The following is a 23,149-nucleotide window of genomic DNA, read 5'->3' as shown; positions in this document are numbered from 1 at the left end:
GTTTGAAAGGTAGAAAATTACATCTGACGATGGAAACTATGTCAATTAGTGATCCACGGACTACATTATAAAAACTTGATTAAATATAATTTAAATGTAATTTTATTAGCGTTTACCCATGTGTCTTAATTATCTACCTTTTGCTGGTTAATACTTTGAAAAAATATCCTTAAATTCCTGAACTATTTCTATTAATCACTAATATTTCATTGTCCGCATTTCAAACTATCTTTGATATATGCTCTTCCTCTCCAGGAAATATAATTTTAGCCTTTACGTTTAACTCGTATCATGAAAGTTCATAAGAATTAGAATTATGTGAATGATCACGCAATTCTTGAATACTAAATAGTGTGCAACTTACAACACTAAATTGTCATTGAAATTAATAAAACATTTATAATTACTTTTTAAAAATTATGTCAAAAACGGTATACTTGTAAATAAAGCAAAAAAATGGAAAATTTAAAAATGACATTTGAAAATATTCTATGATGTTTACGTTATAGTACACAAATAAATACTATTCGAAATTCGACAAACAAAATATGCAAAACACACTTTGATGTAGTTTAATTAATCGGGTTAAATACTATGTGGGCCATCGATAGGCCATTTGGGAATCATTGCAATAATTTTCTATAAAAAGAAAAACTGTTTTGCCATAAGAAGCCTCTTCATTTACGTATTCTTTTAACAGAAGCATCGATTCCATTTTGCACTGTATATTGCACATTACCCTTCTCTTCAAAGAGTGCAAGAAAATCGTTCGATCTAGCCAATACAAAATTCTGGCGTTCAAGTATCGTGATAAGGATATTTTTCTTATTTATTTTCCCGAATTAAGTCTGAGTTATAAAAAATAAATAGAAGGAAACGACCAGGTAAGGATCAGATTGCTGATCCGTTGCTCAATTTATTTCATCTTCTCACAGATGACATCAATGTTAAGGGTTAACCAAAGAAGTTAATCCTGATTTATAAAAAATTAATATAAGGAAACAACCAAACAACAGTCAGTTCGATGATCCATTTCTGATCCTCTCAAAGATTACACCAAAGTTCAGAATTGCAAAGGAATTTAGCTCGATCTATAAATAATTAATATAAGGAAGCAAGCAGACAAGCATCAGATTGCTAATCCACTGCTGCAATTCATTTCATCTTCTCAAAGATGACATCAGCGCTGGTCTTAATTTCCTGATTAAGCAGTGCAACTTCGACTTTGAACTTTTTCATTTTGAATCGCAAGAAAAGAAAACTCATGTGCAAATTCTGGACCAATAGTTCTGTAAAAACGTAGAGAACGACCTGCCCTCTGATCCCGAAGGAAAGGACACATCCGCCGACGCAGGTGCGCGTTCGAAAGGCGCGAGAAACAGCAGCCCCACCCCCGGTGCACCACCATGCTCCACCATGTACCGGATCACATCTATAAAAGCCTTCGTCGCGCGGCCCGCTGGCTTCGAGTTTGCTTGCCGAGCCCTTCGATCGGGATCTCTCGCAGCCCGAGCGTGGATTTTCGATTTTTTCGTGAACTTGTGCGACCACCGGCGAAACCCGCTCGCGACCACCCGGCTGTCTTCCGGTTTGATTTGATTTTCACGTCGAAGGTGATCCCATTGCAATCGAATCGCGGATCTTTATGCGTCTATGGGAGATTTGGAAGTGACTAAATTCGCGCACAATGATCGCAACTTATGTGAACAAATATGTAAAATATCCGAAGCACAGTGGTTTCTGTAATATTCGTTAAAAAATCGTCCTATGCCGTAATTCTATATTTTTCTAAGTATGTTAATGAAAATTTGAATTTGCATAAAGATCCGAAGTTTCATTGTAAGAAATAACTCCGTCGAGGCGTTAGGAAGTAAAAAGTTGACGGCAGTGTGGAGTTTTAAGGAGATAAGCGTGTTTCATTTTTTAATGAAATCTTTGGAACTGGTTTGAAAAGTTGTGTCGTCTTGAGCGTTGAATGCGTAGAGTTGTGTGTATATTATGTATAATCCTTGCTTCTTATTCGTTTCTTTGTGGTTTCGCTTTTAATGAAGTTCCTTAATTGTTTTAAGTTTGATGTTAATTTGAAAACAGGTTTTTAGTATTGTTTTAATAAGTATGTTACACGGTTGTGAGCTTATTTCATTTCTTTTTATTAACTGTACTTAAAAATACAGAAACTGATGTAAAATCTGAGAAATACAATTATTGGGTCATCCCATAAATAATTCGGTTTTTTATGTTTCTTTTATTTTTAAAAATAGAGACAGACCAAACTTTGTGTAAAGTAATTTAAATATATATATATATATTTATTTATTTATTTATTTTGTTTATTTTCAAAAATTAAAGAAATGTAAAAAACCGTATTATTTATGGGATAACCCAATATGTGGAATACATGAATTCATTTTTAGCTTTTAATATTTTTATTTGTGTTTATATTTCTATGATTATTTCTCAGTTACTACAATGCTTCTAAGATTTTTACATGAATGTTTCACATTCCCTTATTTTCCTTCCAAATTATTTGACAAATTTAAGCATTCAACATTTAAATGCCAATTATTGACAAATGCAATTGCACAGTGTATTCGTACAAGTGTATTCATCACAAAATTAACAATTTTTAACACTTTTTATTGAAACGTCTAATAAAATGAAGAAATTAGATAGAGGATAATAATACGTCACTATGAAGTATTGACCAACTAGGACATTTAAATCCGCGAAGTTCTTACCTCAACTTCACTGGGAATTATCTGTTAAAGATGTTTCCTCCGATCGCACTGTGCTTTTTAGTGAGGGTTAATTACATTTTTTGAAAATAACGAAACGGTTGTATGCTTCAGTACCTCTATTACGTTTAACACAAAGGTTTACGAATATTTATTGTACAGTTTGTTCTGTTGTTCGTAGAAAAAGTGAAGTTCGTTCATTTCGATCTTGGAAATTTGAGATTTAAAAATAGCCAATTAAGATACATAATTGTATAATTGCATCAATCAAAGTTGACATGAACATTTACCGGATAATGTTTATAAAATGCAATAAGCGTTAAATTGACGCGTTTAGGAAACTTAGTATTAATCAGTTTAACTGAAAATTATAGTTTCGCGAAATACATTGTTTGCCTTATGTTCCTTGGCACTACTATCTGTAGCTAAAAGATAATAATATTTGAGAATTCTGTTCTGCTTCTTTCCTTTTTACTTCGACCAATTTTGTTTTCAAACGTTTTCCATAAATATAATGATTTTACTGATATTAAAAGAAATATGCAACTTCCTACACTTAATCAAATTTACTAGCTACAATTAATCTCAATTCTAGATGTATCTATTTTGTTAGAAATAACGCTAATATTTATTTGAAACATATTTATATTTGTTTTTAACTTGGTAATGTTTTTATAACTTAAGCAATTATTTTTAATAAAACGTATATCTATTATATTATTTAATAAATTGTATATAATTCTGTGTTAATTTTCTTGTGAATTAATTGCAGAGATAAAGAAATTATACAATAATGTTCTCAACAATAAGGGAACATGATAGATAATTTTTCCACGAAACGTACACGAAACTGTTACAATATTCATACTTTTATACTAAATATATTTTTTTCATTAACTTCTTGTATTAATAGTCTTTTTCTGATTCAGAGTAAACCGGTCACATGGCGGTCGCCTCCGAAAACTCAGTGACGATTTTTATACGCACTTGGACTTTTATGATTATTTTCTGCTTTGCGGGTAATGCAGCCGGTAAGTTGAAATTTTGATTCTATCGAATTTAACTTTATTAATTCAGTAACATTAATGAATAATTAGCCTAGCAAGTTATTCCACAAAACATTGTATTAGGTCGTCCCATAAATGCGGTTTTTTATATTTTTGTTTTTAAAAATAAAGATAAACAAAACTTTTTAAAAATAATTATAATGTCTAGATAGACAATTTATATATAATGAAGGGGAATATGTTTTAGATTAAAAACAGTTTTGCTCATTTTTATTTTTAAAAGTGAAAGAAATATATAAAACCGCATTACTTATCGAATGACCTAATAATGTATTTTTTGTTACTTATAAACAGGGCATGAATATTTCATTACATCCACGTACAGTCTTATTACATTCAGTGCACTAATGTAATTAACTGATATTTATATAATGTAAATCGTGAAAATATATTAACTGCTGTTGCAAAATTTTCTTCTTACCAGATTATACTTGTTCATTAGCAAAGATATGTTAAACTTTCTGTAGATTTAATCACCATGAATCATGGTAAAACATAAGCAAGTTTGATAAATGTATCCATTAAATTAGATGAATTCATTTCACTGCTCCTTCTGAAATAATGTATGCAGGGCGAAGCAGATATCCATGAAAAAACTCGAAAGAAACATATTGCATGAAAAAATAGAAGAAAAACATTGAAGAATATCTTTCTTCGCGTGAAATTTTATTTATAAACGGAACCAAAACATTCATTAAAAATTATGCGCGTTTTTAGTGTAACTCAATAATGTGTCTTCCACTATTATTAAAGTATAAACGTTTTAAATTTTAATTTTTAAAATTTTACTAGCATTAATCTTACGCTATTTTTAAAAATAAATTATATCATAATATCCTTACTATTTATTGTCATTTACATACTTAGAAGTAATCAGCAGTAAAAAAAATGATACACAATAATATATTAAATTTACTTTAATATATATTATTATAAATTCGAACAAATATTCAAAATATGTATTTATCACCCAATATTTCTTTGTCTTAGAAATTTTCAATAAATTTTACACACTCGAGACTTTATCATTTTTAATGATTAAAACAAAGTGTCAGATTTTGTTAAGTTCATCTTCATTTTAACACTGTTCCACAGAAAAATAATTAATTCAGGTATTGTATGAAGAAAATATGACAGTCGAAATGAAAATTCATATACATCTTTTTTCCTTGACATTTTCTTATTTATTATTACTTAAAAATTGATTCTGTTTAATTACACCACGAAGTACGTATCATCCTTTACTTAAAAGGTGAAACCATGTTACTTAAATAGCCATAACTTTCCTCATCTATCTTTTAATGTAATTCTCTGCTCAAAGAGATCTTGTAAAGAATGTTGAAGGGTGTTTTCTGTACATAGTGCTATGATAACAGAAATCAAACATTAAATTAATCTTTCTAACTTAAGAAATAATACAAACATCTATCTTAACTTCCATGTACATTATTTATATTTAATCTTACATACATACAGTAGTTTCATAAATCACTAGCGACTTATTGCAAAGATTTATTTCAGAAAATCTTACTCGAGGATTCCTGCGATATGTTATTTCAAACCTATATAAAATCCAAAGGTCAGAAATCTTTAAAGTCATAAAAACAACTCGACATGTGTTATCTTTTACAATTGCAAAATAAAAAGGATTATTTTTAAAACATTGATTATATTTTTCTTTCCTTGTTCTCGTGGTTTTACGTTACAATAATATTGCGTTTATTCAGTTGATAAATTAATGTGTTATAAAGTGTTTTAAAATAAAAGTATCAAAGTAAATGTGTTTCTTATGCGGAACCATTGTCATCATAGAAATCTTTTTTGAAAAATTCATTACACTTTGTTTAGTAGATTACTCTGTAGAATCTCATTACTAAGGATGAAAAATTGATGTCGTAAAAGAAGTTTTGTTCGTCTTTAATCATTGCAAACGATCAACTCATCACTTTCTTCGTAGTGTGAAAAATGTTCTTTTACTGTATAAACTGTTGTTGCTAGATTTCAACCCTTTTAGACGTAATGCACTATTTTCCATTAGGCTGATCGTTTCTCAATGCAGGTTTAATACAGTAATCTACAGTTTACTATTCTACTATTCTTCGACCAATCTCTCAAATGGGGATGAGAGAACAGTGTTTATAATTTGTAATGGACGCATCGTACGGCTATTGCGTTAGTGAAAGTGGGAAATTTTCTTCGCATCAATGAGATTAAAGTCAATTGTACCGGAGCACATAAAAAACACATTAATCTTGCGTAATGGATCACACTCAAATCAAGTTGACATAGCAACTACGTAAATACTGTTTCCATTTTTCTAACGATAAAGATAGAATAAACTTCGTTAGCGAACGTGATTTGTATACAAATTATTCGATTATATGAAATTTGTATTACCAACCTTATAAATATTTTAATTAATTTTTGTTTAAATTATTTTTCTTTGTAGATAAATTTAAACAAATGTAAGAAGTTAAATTTCTTTTAATCCAAAGGCATTATGCGTAATTTATAAGTATAACTAGTTTATTCAAAATAAATAAGTACAATTTATATGAATTAGATAATTCACTTAATCTCTTTTTATTAAAATTTTATTAAAAATTTTATTCAAATGTACTTTCAATAATACGATTTACTTATGAATGGTCTATATATCTCTAATCAGTTCGAAAACAAAATGCAAACTTTCCAAAAAATTAAAAATGCAAAAAATTTAAAAACTGTGCAAAATAACCCAATGCCAATATGGATGTAATTATAATGGATAATCTGGTTTCCTAGCTTCGTTAATTGTGAGACTTTAATTAGTTTTGTAATGAAGACTTTTACAATGTACTGCGACAGAGAATGAGTTGTATTGGTATAAAATTATATTTTCACTACAACTTAATTTTATCAAAAGGAAAGACAATTGAAATTTTATTCCACCGTTCATATTAAAAAGTTAAACATAATAATGAATTTATAATCAATTATTTAATTTTAAATTCAATTTCACATGCATACAAATTCAAGAAGATATTACGAAATATTTTTAAACATAAATTTGTATATGATTTTAAAATATGCAATCCTAGATTAAACAATTTTTCTAATTTCTCTTTTAGATATTCCATAATTGCTTAAGCACAAATTAAATACCAAAAATCATTTAGCCTTTATTCAGTCACAAATATAACGTTCATATTAACCATTCTTTATTTCATTCTTCACCTTTAATTGCCTTAAACCATTTTAAGGTGTTTTGATTTTTCAATAATTTTTTCATTACGGTCACCCGAAGCATCGGTTCTCTCTGTGCTAAAGAACTCGACTGTTTCCTTCATGGAATATCTATAACAGGAAAATAATTAAAAGTTCTTTAATATTAATATCGTCAATACCAAGAGGCCTTATTAAAACGTTGGCTTGATTTCACAGAAGCTTCAAAATCACCGGGAATTGTATGAAAAACAGTTACAATGGATGATGACTTTATTTATGACACGCAAAATTACACGCAGAAAAGTAAGTCGCGACGCCCAACATTATATCGTAGTGTATATAAATGTGAGAAAAAATCCATCGATTAATCCTGTCATATCCCCACGCAGGAAGTAATTATACGCATTAAGAGTCCATCACCTGACCCGAACCTTACCCCAGGGCATGAACTCATCAAGCGTGTTATAGATCGCCAAAGTTCCGCAGAATTCAATAAAACTCGCGATCGCGATTCATGGTATAATATAGACGCGTTAACACTTTCGCTCGTGCGTCGATTAAATTTGAAATAAGATTCTCAACGGTCCTTTAATGGTCCATATTACCGGCAGGGGGTGATGAATTTCCTGGGTGACGTATCGAATGAAACGAATTTTGTTGAAAGTACGAGGTGTAAGGACAGTAGTGTGATCGATTTGAAAAATCTTGACTTTTTATTTTCTGCTTTATTAACCCTTAGCACATATGATTTATTTCACAACTGTGCTTGATAAAGCTAATTTATCGTTAATAATTCATGAGAAAAAGAAATGAATTTGTTATTTACTTTAACACTACACGTGCCATGACTAGTCAAATAGCAGATTTTAAAATTTGATTTAAAATTTATTTCAAAATTCGTTTCAAAGTTTGATTTAAAATTTGATTTAAAATTCTGCATTCTCTTTTGCCCATTTAACTTTGTATCAATTCTGATATTGTCCAATTAATTAGTTTTTCAAATTTCGTCTCTTTTCACATCTTTTTTTCCTTTGTTTTGTAACCAATTATTTGACTGTTAAGGTAGGAATATATATATGGATAAAGAGCTGTCAGTGTTAATGAATATTTAAGTTATATTATATATTAATTTATATTTCAAAGAAGTAAATAACATCTTGATTTACGAAATACAATTTAAAATTGCCATTGCAGAGCAACGAGCTCAGGAAAAACTTTTTCAGCTGTACATGGGAGTTCAAATACATATTTGTTTATAGAGACAAGATATTTTGCTCGCGCTTCGATTATTTGATTGAAAAAATCAACCAACGGCTATCAATCGGAAATACTGCGTTTCATTTCCTGTTTATAACATCTCCCTGAAAAAATTGTTTACTGTTTTATTCAGTATGGTTAACATTGTTAAAAGATATTCTTCAATGTTTGTTTTACGTTGCAATTTATTTGCAAAACGTCTTCCATACGGTGTGTGATAGAATATATATATATATATTCTTTATATATATATATATATATATAAAGATTTGAAATCAAATTGTGTTTTAATTATTCTATTGCATTCAATTCGTACAGTATTTAATGTCTTTCTTGTACTTTATTGTTAACTCTAAAAACAGCTTATTGTTAATTTTCGAACAATGGATGTTTAGAGAAAGATAAAATACATGGAAAAAGTGTTTCCATGAAATTTTTGTTACTTCCCTTCCGAAGTTTTTTAACGCCTTGCCATACGTATTATTGGACTCAACTGTTTCTGCAATATTGCTACAACTTTGTTGATATAACTGTTATAAATAAAACTGAAAAGTTACTGGTTTGACGAGATTTATTTGTGAAACTGAACAAATTATTTTGATCGCGATACGGCAGATTTATAAAATAATTTACAAAGTGAAGCTTCACATGGAGACCACGTACAAACGAGTCATATCATTTCCATTCAAAGGGATAAAAGTCTATTCTAGAATTTCAAAATACACCTAACCCTCGATTTACGCGGTAAATTAGAACACTATTTACGCGGTAGTTTTTACTGGCGATCTGAAAGTTAGTATCACCGAATAAAGTGTTCCTTTTTTTTCTTGTCAATCATCATAATTTCTTTTGTTCGGCTATATTGAATAAATATATATTTCTAAAACTTATACCAGCTTCTCTTTCCAATATTTTGTTTTCTCTCGTACCGGCGGATTCTATTTACGCGATTTTCATTCGCGTAAAACGAATCCACGTGGAACGGATTTTCGTGTAAATCGAGGGTCACGTGTACTCGAATATTATACAGTTTTTAGTAAATTGAAATAAAATAAACCCTACGATTCAGCCGGATAAAATCTGGGCTATAATTATAATTGAAAAATTAATCTGAAATTCTGATCACGAGTGAGAGTTGTTCAGGTAATGCAAAGGGTTTACCTTTTCGTCCCGGAATATGTATTTTTTCCTCTGAATCAAAGATAGGGTCATGAACAGCTGCTTTCAAGTGATATTGAAGCTTCTCAGAGAAAGAAATAAGATAAGCACGAATAATTATAATAATGAACATTTAAACTGTCAGGCATAAGCAAAAATCCCTGTGTGGTACAATTTTTCTTTATATTTAAGACGTTTTCTAGTTTGCCAACAATTTAAAATGTTCGTGGTACCTATATGTACCATTTTGGATGGAAGGGTTAATTGTGGGTGCAATACAAAAATATATAAAATGTGAACTGTAATTTAGTTTTAACGATTCGTTATTGAAATACCACGAAGCTTATACAGTTTTTTTAAGGTTATTACGTTGTATTTTTTTTATAACATTGAATAATTAAAGTTGTACGGAACTACTCTTATTAGATTATCTTATTAGCTGATGCAAATATTTCTGCCTACAGATCCTACTTTGTTAAAGTTGCATTAAATATATAGAAACGGAAAAAGCAAAATGTTGCCATTGTATCCTGTATTTCCAGATTAAAAGGAATTCCATTTTTTCCACAAAGAATTATGGAGAGTGTACTCGAACAAGACAAGAAAATATTTTTCAAAGCCTACCATTAACAGTCTTCATATTTACAAAAATATAATCAGAATTCTTTGTGCAAGAAAAATCATGTAAAAGTTAATTCTGAAATGAATAATGTCAATTTAATTATACACATTTAGAATTTTCAAATAGTGAATGAATGAATTAAATGATTTCTAATTGATTTGATTCCTGTACGAAACATTTCGAAGCAACAAATGATATTAAATAAATTTAAAAATTGGAACTTTTAAAATTTATACTAAGGTATTTGAAATTTATACATTACTCCTTCTCCCCTATTATCATAACTAAACACAATTTAAAAGAGATTATTACCTTCTTGCATAGATAATCCAAAAGGATTATTAATCCAAGAATTATTAATCCCCAGTATAGATTATGTTTAACCCTAAAACTATCGTACCAGTCAGAACGACTGGTTTTCGCAATTATTAACACTAAAACTATCAGACAGGACAAAATGACCCATTCCTGATTTCTTCATTTACCAATTATTAAACAGATAACAAATGTGTCTCCGAGCAATTATTAAAGAAATTGATTTAACAACACGCAAGCTGAATTGCGAATCAATTAAAGTCTCAATAGATGCACTCTTGAAGTTTCTATAGAGGAATTTCAAAAAATCAATTCAACTACTTGGTAATTTTAGTGTTAATATCTTAACAGTATTGAATATTCGAAATAATTTTGAAAATAAATAGTTTCACTTAAATACTATAATCAATATATAATCAATATATACAGAAAGTGTAAATAATCTATTCTTATCAGTCTTAGAGGGATTACATATCAATTATATTACATCCTCGGTAGTTCTAGTGTTAATCTTGGGGAAAAGGGAACTTTTGCTGAAAGAACTTTCTCGCCTGTTCTATATTAATTACACAAGTAATACAGTTTCATGAGCCGACGGGTAAACGCAATTTTCCAACCGCTATAGTCCGCGATTGATAGACTGTGCCAAGGAACCTATATTAGAAGGTAAAACGCGTATATAATAAGTTGGCTTAGAAAGGACTAGCCTGAACAATAATAACGAAGTTCCACAAACTTCGTTAATGGGATCATCCGCGATTTACTGATCCCGCTTTTCCATTGGATCGCCGGAAATTTTAATTGTAGATTCGGAGTCCCTGTTTAGAGAATATAAGATTAGCAAGTTCACACGTTACACCCGCTCGGTCCTGGTAACCTGTTGCTAATCCTTGCAAACTGAGCTACCGTTATCACATCGATTTATATCACCGACGGGGATTACGGTCAGCAACAAAAATATTCGAACGGTATGCACACTTACAAGGGAAATTATCGAATCCGGAAATTCTAAAAGTTATGAAACTTTGTGTAAGTAGAATAAGTCAAGCCCAATACATTGCAATTTTTTTTCGTGACGAATTTCACTTTGAAAGAGTGAAACCACCCCTTGAAAAAAATACAAATTTTTCTTTTCCGTGGATTATCTTGAGAACGTTAAGAGATCTCAAAAGAAAGTTTAAACAAAAAATATTGTTCTTTCATGTCTGTAAAATTGAAAAATCTTATTTGGTTCAACTCCTCCAAAAAACATTGCAACGCATTAGATTTGACTTACTCTACTTAGACTCAAAGTTTTATAATTGTTTGAATTTCCGACTCGATAGCTTCCCTTGTTAGGCACTATAAATGTTCCATAACGACAAATGGAAGTTTTTTACAAACTTTAATTAATAGGTATCAAAAACGAATTCTTTAACCACTTGCTTTATCATTTATTTCTCAACTATGATCGATACGATTTCTTTACCATTAATGACTTATAGGAAAAGCAGAAAAATTCTAGACATATACTATGTCTATGTTTTCTCCAAAGTATTTATTACTGATGATAGAAAAATAGTGTTTAATATAAATTCATAAGATTGATTTTAATTTCATTTTAACAAACCCTTGTTAAAATCCTTTTAAAATTTTCATCGAGAATCTGATACGTTATTATAAAACATTATAATCCGGTGATTTTGTACAATTGCCGGTTATTATATATAATCACCACTAAGTTTGGTAAATGTGATAAATTCTGGAATATTTATCAAATTAACCGGCGAGTTTATATAATTCCCAACTCGTAATGGCGAATGTGATAAAAGTTCGTTACTGTTCGTTATTGGCGGTCTTTGTCGATGTCGGATACACTATCTGTTTTTCAGATAAAAGTCTGGCAATCTTTATAATTCCAAATGTCATAACAGTCTAATATGTCTAAATAAGTAAACTTAAAATATTTAATAATTTGTAGTGATAGCAATAAACGTTATTTAGAAAAATGTTTTTTTCTTTAGAATATGGGTATAGTTTATTTTTTATATGTAACTGTTTTGTATGAGTTCTAATAATAAAATTATTTTCTCTACTTAGGTTTTTCATTTGACAAGACGTGTCAGTTCCTTATTCAAATTTCGTTCAGTTTACATCCATGTGACTAAAAATAGCCATTTATTAAATTTTTAATTGTAAAGTATAAAATATTTTTACTCGCAGCCTCTTGTGTCATAATATCCAACGAAAAACTATCCTTCTGACTAGTAGCTACTCAAAAAACTGCGCTCTGTATTCTACTAGCTCAATCGGTCAAGATATTTATCATATTCGGCATTAGGAGTTGAGAATTATATAAACTCGCCGGTTAATTTGATAAATATTCCAGAATTTATCACATTTACCAAACTTAGTGGTGATTATATATAATAACCAGCAATTATACATAATCACCGAATTAATCACATTTATTGTAACATATACACTAATCACTTACTACTTTAATATCTGACAAGGCGTTAAAACTGTGACAGACAACAGTATATACCCTTTTGATGTTATCAGAAATAATATCGTTACTGATGAAGACCGGTCTGTTGTTCTTAGATGAGTGAACATAATTCTGTATAAAAATCAGGTCTGAAGGAATCGAAGAACAAGAAATCGATTTAAAACTTAATGCACCGCTCGAGGCTTTCTAACCTGTAACAGAAGTCTTTAAATTCAGTCACGACTCCTTAATAACTCATACAAGTGGTTGCTATAAATAACTGATAAAAAAATGTTCCATAATCTGTTTGCATATTACTAAATATTTTAAAAATTTTATACCATGAATGTAACTTGTTTTAATAAATAGCAATATATGGTGTAACATCTTTTTTACCATTTATTTCTTACCATGATATTCAAATACTTTCATTGCTGACTGTATTTCGCTACGTGGACAGCTGACCCGTGCAAAACGGCGAAGTTTGTATTTCGAAAAGGAAAAAGTCGAGTATCCCGCGTTTAATTAATTTGAAGAATGACCGGTCAATCGAGCATCGTGTTTCTACAGCAAACACTTCCGCTGTCCGACTTCCGGTTTGATGATTGCAGAAACAGACGGGCACAAAAAGTTACGCGAACATAAATAAGCAAGAGAAAGAAACGATAGGAGGGAGAATTAAGAAAGCAGATGAAGTTTTGAATGGGGAAACGAGTTGGTGACAGCGAGGGTTGGGTGGCAAAACAGTATAAGTGATAGGGGATAGAACGGAATTGATGCAGGCTAGAATGATTCGGCAAGCAATGGATCACGCCTGTTAGACAGAAATCTGAATGAGCAATGAATTACTATATTAATTTGTGCTAATAAAAATATGTCCATGTTTATCCAAATTTTGCTAGTATTGTATTTTATATCGTTTGCTAATATGTTTACGTAATTCCTTTAGTTTTGAAGAAAAAATTACTATATTAATTTATGCTAATAAAAATATGTCCATGTTTATCCAAATTTTGCTAGTATTTTATTTTATATTGTTTGCTAATATGTTTACGTAATTCCTTTAGTTTTGAAGAAAATATATAAATATATATAAAATATAAAATGAATGAACGAAATAACTAAAGAAATTTATTTCTTCTTGAACTGTTTTTATTTTAGTACCCGTGTTAATCAATTTTTAATATAGTATAGTAGTTTCCAATAAAATTTCGCACCTCAATAATCCTTAACCCCTTGACCCACAATCGTCATGTTAATGTTTTTTAAATATAAATTAAATATTACTTTTCCGTTATCACTTTTTTAAACACTAAATTTTGTCTTTTCTTAATAAATTATTAACGATAAAGTAGTTTATCTTAAAGGGTAAATTTCAAGGAGTTAATACTGTCCAAGTAAAATGTCAGTATCAAATGCCTGTCTTCAAATATTAACAGAAATAAACGATTGCAATACAAGCGTGTAATTGAATGAAAATGAAGTTCAACGGAATCAAATGTCTCATGTAAACGGCTCCTGTCGTTTCCAGATTTTGAGTTCACGCTTTGCAACGATGTATTTTATATATGTTAATATTGGCTGCTTTCAAGCATTTCCTCGCGCAACAAGTCCAGTGTGCATCGATGACAGGATAAAAAGTTTTCGTATGGATTCCCGGCGCGCGTCTCTGCAAAGACGCAGAGATAGTAGAGAACAAATTTTCTACAGTAGTCTGTCGAGAACACAAGGATCAGAAAATCAATTGTTGGCTTTGTCAGCTGATCAATAGAACTGCATAAGGAAACGGATGCTTTCTCAACTGCATCCGCTGTAGTGTTACATTTGATATTCAATCACGTGGGTGTAAATAGTTGCTTCACTTATTTCCAATTAATGATCGAATGTGGGTGTAATCCGATTCTTAATAACTTGATTATAAAGTTCATTTTGTCTATTTAATAATTATTCTCTCGCATCGGAGGTGATATGCAATTCGTTGAATGATGTTTTTCATATAAAAATTGAATAAAAATGAGTGAATCATATTTCAAATATTTTTTGTTGATATTCTTATTTAGAATATTTAGATTATTTAGGTTATTTAGATTATTTATTTAGATTTGATAGAAATTATTTTAAAGAAAATTTTTATCCTTCCTCAAATCAAGATCGAAAAAATTATTTTGTTTGTCTTAAACCAATAGTACTGTTTCCTTTAAAGTTACTTAAATTTCACAGAAACAAGCTAACTAATTGAAAAGAATTTAATCTTAGTTTCTTATAAATATTTATCGTCTGAAATTATTTTTTCAACGAAAGACAGAATCCAATTTCCACTGCCTACTTTTTCCTACGAAAACAGTTTACAAAATAGAACGTACTATCGATAAATATCAACATGCATGAGTCGAAGCTGGTGAAACTTTAAAATTTCATGACCAACGTTTGCGTTGAAAATTGCTACAGAAACAGAGTTTCATTCCTTACGAGAGTATGGGACGTGTCCGTAGAGTATTCTTTTATTATCATACATTTATCATATATATTATTCAAATATTATTAAAATTAAGAACTAATCGATTTAAAACTATTAAAAATATCTAAATACTTTAATAATTAACAATATATTGTACAAAGATAATACATTTTAGTAAAATCGTGTAAAATTGAACTTTGGATTATTCCAGTTGATCGAGATTCATATGGATTCATCGCTAACTAATACATAATGCACCTATACTATTCTATAAAGTTACGTTGGTTTACTTACGTAACTACTTCATTGAAACCAAACAACCAATTTACAAACTGATACCAATCGCAAGGGAATATAATAAACTTTGCATATAAATTACCCATTTAATCGTCAGCTTCGTAATTACAGTTTCAGATATATTTCTCCAATGCTATTACTAAACGATGACGAAATTAAAAAGTATTTAATCATAATCTCACTATTACAATCTAATCAAAACAGTAATAAAATCAGAAATTTCAACGAAATTCAGGAAAATTATACAGCTAACCCTCGATTTATACGGTAGATTGTACATAAGAACACAATTCATATTAAAAAGGAATACACATGTGATAACTTTAACAAATCCACATCATTTAATTTTTTTTGTACAATCAAAAATTGCATATATATATACAAATAAAAATTCATAAAACGAAAAATTAATGTAATTTTTGCATTTGTTATTTGAAGTTCTTCCGCTCTTCATCAACCGTGTTAAACTGAAATCGTACCATTTGACACAGTGTAAATTGTGCAGTGTAAATCGAGGGCCAAGTTTATATTTAAAAATTTCCATGCTTCTGTGTAATAGTGAAAATTTCATAAAAAAACAGTGCAGGATCATGTGGTTTATCATAACTTTCTAAACATATACTTAAACTGAATTAAATATGTCTATACGCAGTAGCTACTTAACATATAGAATAGTCGTGGGTGTAGTGTTCTTCTGTATACGATAAAAATTCTATGTGCATCCTCTGGAGTATCGTCCAGATTCTAAAACTGTTATTGCAATGAAAAATGCGTGTCACGCGTATTATTAGAACACTCAAAAATCTACAGGAAGCATTGCCGAATACGTTGCGCGTGTTTAGTAACTCTCAACAGCAAAAGTATAATTAGTAAACCCATAAATATGCAAACTAAATACGAATTGTGTTCCACATTCCATATGAAATGTGTTCTTCAGACACACTCTGGAAATAGAAAATTGGTTTTCCTACAAAGGATTGTGTTACCTAACATACGTTAATTGCAAAATAAATAATTGTTGTTCATTTTTAAAAAGTAGTAAGAACACAGAGTTATAAATATTAATTGTTAATTATATTATAATTTACTATAGTACAACTAATTATTTTGGGAATAAGTAATACAATAGTTAAGGGTAATGCAATACTTGATAATGTTCTATGCAGAACAAACTAATTTAGTATATATGTAAATTCGTCATTTTAATCTTTAAGTATGGACATGCAGTCTTACAGACTCCTATATAAAATATCGTGAAGTTTGAAACTAGTGAATGTTTCGTTATGCAATTAATATTATTATTTTTCTTTTTGATTCTCTCGTATATACCAGTTCCTGAAGCAGAACAAAGCTTTTAACCTGCATTTAGATTGATTTTATTAGTTTTTTTTTATGATTGCTCATATAGTTTGTATAGTTTGTATAATTCACAGAGTTTGGTAGAGTTCTGTTGTGTGTTTACAGAAAAATGTTAAAAAACCTGTTAACTGTTATAATTAATACTATTGCTATATAGAGGTATTTCAATAACTAAAAACGAAGAAATACAATAAATTTCTTTATTCGTTGCTATAAACGAGAATATTTAACACTAATCGATAACTTACTGCTTACTTTAAATACTTAAAGGTCAATAACAAATTTACAATGTATCATTTCGAAATGTATAGGAAATGATTAATCCGAGCAGCAAATTTTTCTGTAAATTCGTTCCAAAAAGAACGCGATTTTGTTATCTTTAGTATTTCAATAAAATCCTCGTCGTTCATATTAAATCCATTATTAGAATTTTTATAAAAATATTTTCCTGTAGCAACGTTAGTAGATCCAGCCGGTTGTTTACACTTTGTCCGATTGTAAGTTAATATTGAGGAACGTGTAAATTTAACCTTTTGTTATATGAAAAATTCTATTTGAAACCGGAATACGTTGGTATGCGGTACTTATCCGCCAGGTTTCAATGAAGCTCACGTATCCTTTGCCTCTTTATACACGCGAGGTACTTAGGCACGCTGTTGAAGTTTTAATTAAGCCGATTCACCATGAAAGTGGCCGCGTTCTGATTATTTTAGACACCATTTTAAGAATCCTAATGAGACTCGCCCACATTAGAGTTTTCTGTAACCTGCACTTCAGCAGATTAAGTACGGCGGAAGCTCATTCGGAATTGTTGGCTGCAAAGGTCTCGTCAAATTAGGTGAATCACCCTGTACATTTAAGCGTCAAAGGTTTCATTTTAAGAATGCATTCCGTTCCTTCAAAGTGATATCTGGAATTAACTTAACTACATTGGAACGTGTAACTGCATATTGAGTGTAACATACCAATTTACATTTAAATGAACAAATGTAAAGAAACAACGAGAACATAGAAATGCTAGTTTGTTTTTATAAACACATTTATTAACCCCTTGAACTGAAATGACGAGTCTCGCTGGCACGTGCTCTCAGTGCGAAAACGGAGTTTACAAATTCTTTTACAAACATGCTGTATCGTAACTAATATAATTTTCTAATTTTCATAAATAAATTTAATTGAAACTGTAATATTTCAATTTTCTTGAAAATAATCGTGTTCACAGAGTTGCGACAGAATTAAGCAGGAACGTTTGATTCAAAATAAATCAAGAGGTTAAAGTGGAAATGAAATGCAATTTCATTCGATTTGATTAAATTTGTCATTTTCCCCTATTTTCAATACTTTTATGAATAAAATGTAATGATGTAAATTGGAAGTTAATGAAATTAAAAAATTTTTGTTATGATAAAGCTGTTTATCATTATGAATACCATTTGTTACAGGGTCTTGCTTGAGCTATGGCCACTCATGTTGGGGAGGTAAGCTTTTATTTATTTGAACAATAATAATAATAATGTTATTGCAGATAACAGTTTGCGTATTGTATCAGATCGCAAATAACTGACGTTGTTTATCAGCTTTATGCCCTTCCAAGAAAATTATAATTAACAGTCGTAATTTCCATTCATTTATTAACTCGTTTACAATTAATTACATATTACTTCCTGGAAAAATATATTTCCTCCGTCACATGTTGAAATCATTTATAGCTTAACACAATATAAATCATGCTGTCTGGTGCGATATAAGATTGATCATGCAAAGTACAGCACCTACTTTGGAAATGAATTATGACCATGACATCTGTTGCATACAATTCTCAAATCTGTATTAAAAATTAATTTCAGAAGACAGTGATATCTTCGCATAATTTATTTTGTTTTCTTTTTTCGCAAAACTTTATACCCTTTATTCATCCGATATTATAAAAATTTTCATAGGCGCAAATAAGTTTTTCGTTTTCATTCGATGATAAATACTTTTCTTCTCAAAACAACGACAAAAATGTCAATTGAAATTTATATGCTTTGTGGATTAACCGTTCTTCACATCAATTTCATATAAAAGCGCTTTTACCAGATATTATATTAAAAATACAATTCTGTGTATTCTACTTTCTGAAATTGAATACAGTAAAACCTTATTATATAAAACAGCGCAGTACGTTTTTCTCTGTATGCATGTCTGTAAATATATCTCCGATACTTGCGCATCTAATAATGGCACAGATCGTTTTACTAACGATACCACAAAGGGCTTCAACGTTTTCTTGTGACATAAATTTATGTTATTCAGAACGAAATACGCAACGAAATGTTTCATTCTTAAGCAATAATTGTTAAAGAATGTACACAAAATATTCAAAGGTTTTGTTACTCACAATCAAGAAGATAAAGCGAATATTACACTTTAGGAAACGAAAAGATTGAAAATGAAGAATTTTACAGAAATATTAATTCTATAAAATGAGAATAATTTTGGAAAATTTGTATGATTAATGCTGTTCTCCAAAACTGGTAATATTATAAGTTTTTAGATATGGGATTTAATTTAGTGGGAAATCATGTTAACAAATTAATGATTCCTTCAGTTTCAAAAATATTGAAAACTGATCACCCTAACATTTTTTTTAATATGATTCTTTTGTGAGCGTGTTTCTTTATCATTTACATTCCAAATGGTAAGAAAATGATATAATTAAATATGCAAATATTGATGAAAATACACTATCTTATAAATCTATTTGAACCTATTATCTTATTAAATCTATTTTTCCTCAATTTTACTACATATTACAATATAATAATGTTCTATATATATAAAACAATATCACGCTAATATTACTATTCTCAATTAGCAGAAATAATAATTAATACACAAAATGTCGTTATTATAAAATCGAATTTATTCATAAATGTATCGAATAAATTGTAAATATTGTTCTTTTTTATAATACATACGTAGATCCATAATGTATTTCTATCGAGATCTTTTATATAATTGCAAAACTGAAATTTTCGAGTTATCAAAGCTTTTTGTCTAATAATAATAAAATAAAGAATTAGATAATACGTACGTTTACGATGTTAACTATTTTCTAGGTCATGGCAAACGTAGCGGAGGACATAACAATGCTTATTTCGTTTCGACTAAAACGATGGACGATTTACAACAGGATGTCCCTTCACTGGCAAAGGAACAATGGGTGCTATCCCGTTTGATTGCTCGCCCTTTGATGTCTACGAAATACCGTGGAAGATGGGACCGACCATTCAAAATAAAGTCAAACTTTCCGCAACATTGGGAGAACGAAGGACTGAACGCACACGTGAACAGTGATACACCTGTCAGGTAAATATAACAATTATTCATGCTCAATTGAAGTCGTGAATTCCAAAACAGCATAAGTCCACATTCTAACGTTACCCATATGAATTATTGGTATAACCGTTTTCAGTTTATTCAAACCTATTTAATAATATCAACACTAAAACTACCAGATCAATAAAAATGACCCATCCGGAAATTACCATTTCATTCTGATCAAAACTGTGAAGATGCTCTTGTGGAAAATTATAAAGCAGATCTGTGTATTTGTGTGAATACATCAGCAGGAGGCGCTTGAAATTTCGAGGAATACATGTTTTTCATTTTTTTAAAACATCATGGAAGAATCTAATTGCTCGGTAGTTTTAGTGTTAAAAATATATACATAAAATAGAAAATGAATGAATGAACAACGATGAAAAGGAAGATTGATTTTCTCGAAATGCTGATTGGCTGACTTATACTGTTTCGGAATTCATGGCTTCAATTTATTTACATAAACATGACTGAATGTGAAAAAGTACAATTAGAATTCGATCATATAATACTGATAGTTTTCTTTGCGAATATCTCACAAAGTTTGTAAAGTTGTTCGCAGAATATGTGTAAGGAAAACATTGTGCAGATTAATGTCATCAAGAACGTATTAAAAAGTCTTTCACTTGATTCTATGCCAATACATACCAAATTAGCTTGTAATTATTTGCAGAGATGAAAATAATAACGAGGATGGTGACGAAGGGAAGAAGAGAAATATTAATGGTATGGAGGACATACTGGGAAGCATCAACGAAGATCGAAAGGAAATACCGGAAATTCTATTAATTTCGAATAATGGAGATCATCAGCAAGAGAGGAAACCACACAACGTAGAACTGATCAAATTTCTGGTGAATTTACGAAGCATTAATTATTGAGTTCCGCATGTATCAAGGATTTCATTTATTATTGTTATTTTCAGAGTGATAATTTGGAATGAGAGGGTTCCGACATTACTGTGAAATACAATGTAAAATAGAAATTGTCATAAATGTATCGTGACTCGACTAAAAAGAATATTATTTAAACCACCTAAATAGTGATTCTTTTCCTCGAATAAAGTTAAGTGACTGTCTTATCAATACTTGCATCCTCTTCCCCGTTACAAAAATTTAACCTTATGCATATACCTACATAGATACTTATAACGTTTTTCAACGTCATTGTTAATTTTTCGTATGCAAATTTCTTGTACAATAAGACAAACATTAACGTTATACCTTTGTGTTTGTAAATTTTATCGTTGGATATATATATAACTGATTTTAATTCGTAATTACTTCTTTACATTATTTCTTAGAGACTTGTTTGTACACAACCAACTAACTATGTTATAAATAAATGTGAAAATAATGTAGTTTCAAATGAACATTTATTAGTAATGATAGAACAAAGTTGTACGACGAAATAAAGAACATCATTGTGTTATTACACATTTACATTAATTAATTGTTCTATGTTAATGTTTCTGGTGATTAATGAATTGCAGGTACAGCCATATTCATTTATCATTAAGTTAGTTCTCGTATAATTTAACATCGTGATTAATACGTAAGTGTAGACACTATAAATAACCTCAGTAGAATAGTTTAAACATATACAAGTTCATCAACAGTTCAATCAATAAATTAACTTCCAAGTATGTGAACATGAGAAATGTTATTTAATCCTAAAATATGACCGTGTTATGTTGCAATATTATACTTACTATACTGTAATTACTATTAGAGTGAATACTTGCCAGCGAAAAGATTGCATCGCGTAACCGTTTAAACTCGATAAATATTGTAGGAACCTTGTGTTCGTGAAGATAAGGTATCTCCATCTCCTGTGACATATTTAACTTTGTTGTCTAACAATTCGAACATTTTACCATGGATGGCGCCACAGTCAATCTGATTGAACACCCACATCGGTAACATTTGTCTACCACGTTCAGCGTTTTGCCACGGATCTCGCTACTAGTCAAAAACGCAGATTTACAGAAACAGATAATTTTTGTCACTTTATGCATTATATGGTACGCCCACAACGGCAGATTATGTTATACTGTAATTAAAGAAGAAATTTCCCACGGCGATTCTTTGATGTTTTTTGTCTTGAGTTTAAGACTAACTTAAAAGAGTCTTATTTTTACCTTAAACTATGTATATATGGAGACGCTGAAAAACTATCGCACTGAGAGAGAAAAGAGTGAATCGAGAAAAAAATCCTAGATTGTCAAATAAGAAAAATTAGGGAAGAAGTCCCTGGTTAGAAAGAATAAATGAAGTTACTCGGCATACTGTAACATGTTGACTGTGGGCAATAATGTGCAGCTATTTTAGCTGCGAAGAATCACTGTTCGCAGTAATGCAAACTGCTTTTGTGGTTCTTATGGTTCCAGTGAATGACTTTGTAGCATAGCACATAGTGCGGTGAACCTTAGTACACATATTCTATCTTACATTAAATATGTTATACATTAACGTTCGTCACGATTAACGATTAACGACTATATATATTATATATATAACCACCCTCAACACGCAAACATTGAATCTTATATACCAAAATACAAGATAGAAAAGATAGGTGTAATAAGGGGAATACCCAACGAAATCTCAATAGATGAACTAATTAACGAAACAGCAACACCATTGAAAATCAAGAAAGCAGTAAGGCAAAATAGGAAACAATCCTCCAATGAAAACACAGGAAGCTGGGAGTAGGTACCCAGTGAAACTATACTCGTAACATTCAAGGAAAATATACTCCCGAACCACATCAGGTTATACGGTCTCCTGAATGTACCGGTAGGTGTTTACGTTCCCCCAGTGCGGGTTTGTACTAACTATT

At 30.0% G+C, this 23,149-nt stretch overlaps 1 protein-coding gene across 3 annotated transcripts; it reads left to right on the top strand.

The window, feature by feature from the left end:
• The first annotated feature begins 1,437 nt into the window (after window positions 1–1,437).
• Window positions 1,438–21,524, top strand: CCHa1 (neuropeptide CCHamide 1). 3 transcript variants are annotated; one of them, XM_031978349.2, is made up of 6 exons: window positions 1,455–1,613; window positions 3,665–3,766; window positions 18,388–18,423; window positions 20,047–20,296; window positions 20,982–21,162; window positions 21,234–21,447. In XM_031978349.2, exons 2-6 carry the CDS (start codon window positions 3,679–3,681, stop codon window positions 21,249–21,251), a joined length of 573 nt encoding a protein of 190 aa, XP_031834209.2. In that variant the 5' UTR covers window positions 1,455–1,613; window positions 3,665–3,678; the 3' UTR covers window positions 21,252–21,447. The 3 variants fall into 3 exon arrangements, with proteins under 3 accessions (XP_031834208.2, XP_031834209.2, XP_031834207.2); XM_031978348.2 differs by having other exon boundaries at window positions 1,438–1,588; window positions 20,982–21,524; XM_031978347.2 differs by having other exon boundaries at window positions 20,982–21,459.
• Window positions 21,525–23,149: the final 1,625 nt, after the last annotated feature.

Source organism: Nomia melanderi, chromosome 1 (genome assembly GCF_051020985.1).
Source record: "Nomia melanderi isolate GNS246 chromosome 1, iyNomMela1, whole genome shotgun sequence".
Classification (NCBI taxonomy): domain Eukaryota; kingdom Metazoa; phylum Arthropoda; class Insecta; order Hymenoptera; family Halictidae; genus Nomia; species Nomia melanderi.
Note: the sequence above shows the minus strand (reverse complement) of the source record. Positions and strands in the feature narration are given on the sequence as shown.

Bases quoted from the DNA above. Each gene is read 5' to 3' on its own strand.
- CCHa1 (XM_031978348.2), top strand. From the start codon at position 3,679: ATGGCGGTCGCCTCCGAAAACTCAGTGACGATTTTTATACGCACTTGG. The intron at 3,767-18,387 runs GTAAGTTGAAAT...CATTTGTTACAG, and splicing joins CTTTGCGGGTAATGCAGCCG to GGTCTTGCTTGAGCTATGGC. The intron at 18,424-20,046 runs GTAAGCTTTTAT...ACTATTTTCTAG, and splicing joins TGGCCACTCATGTTGGGGAG to GTCATGGCAAACGTAGCGGA.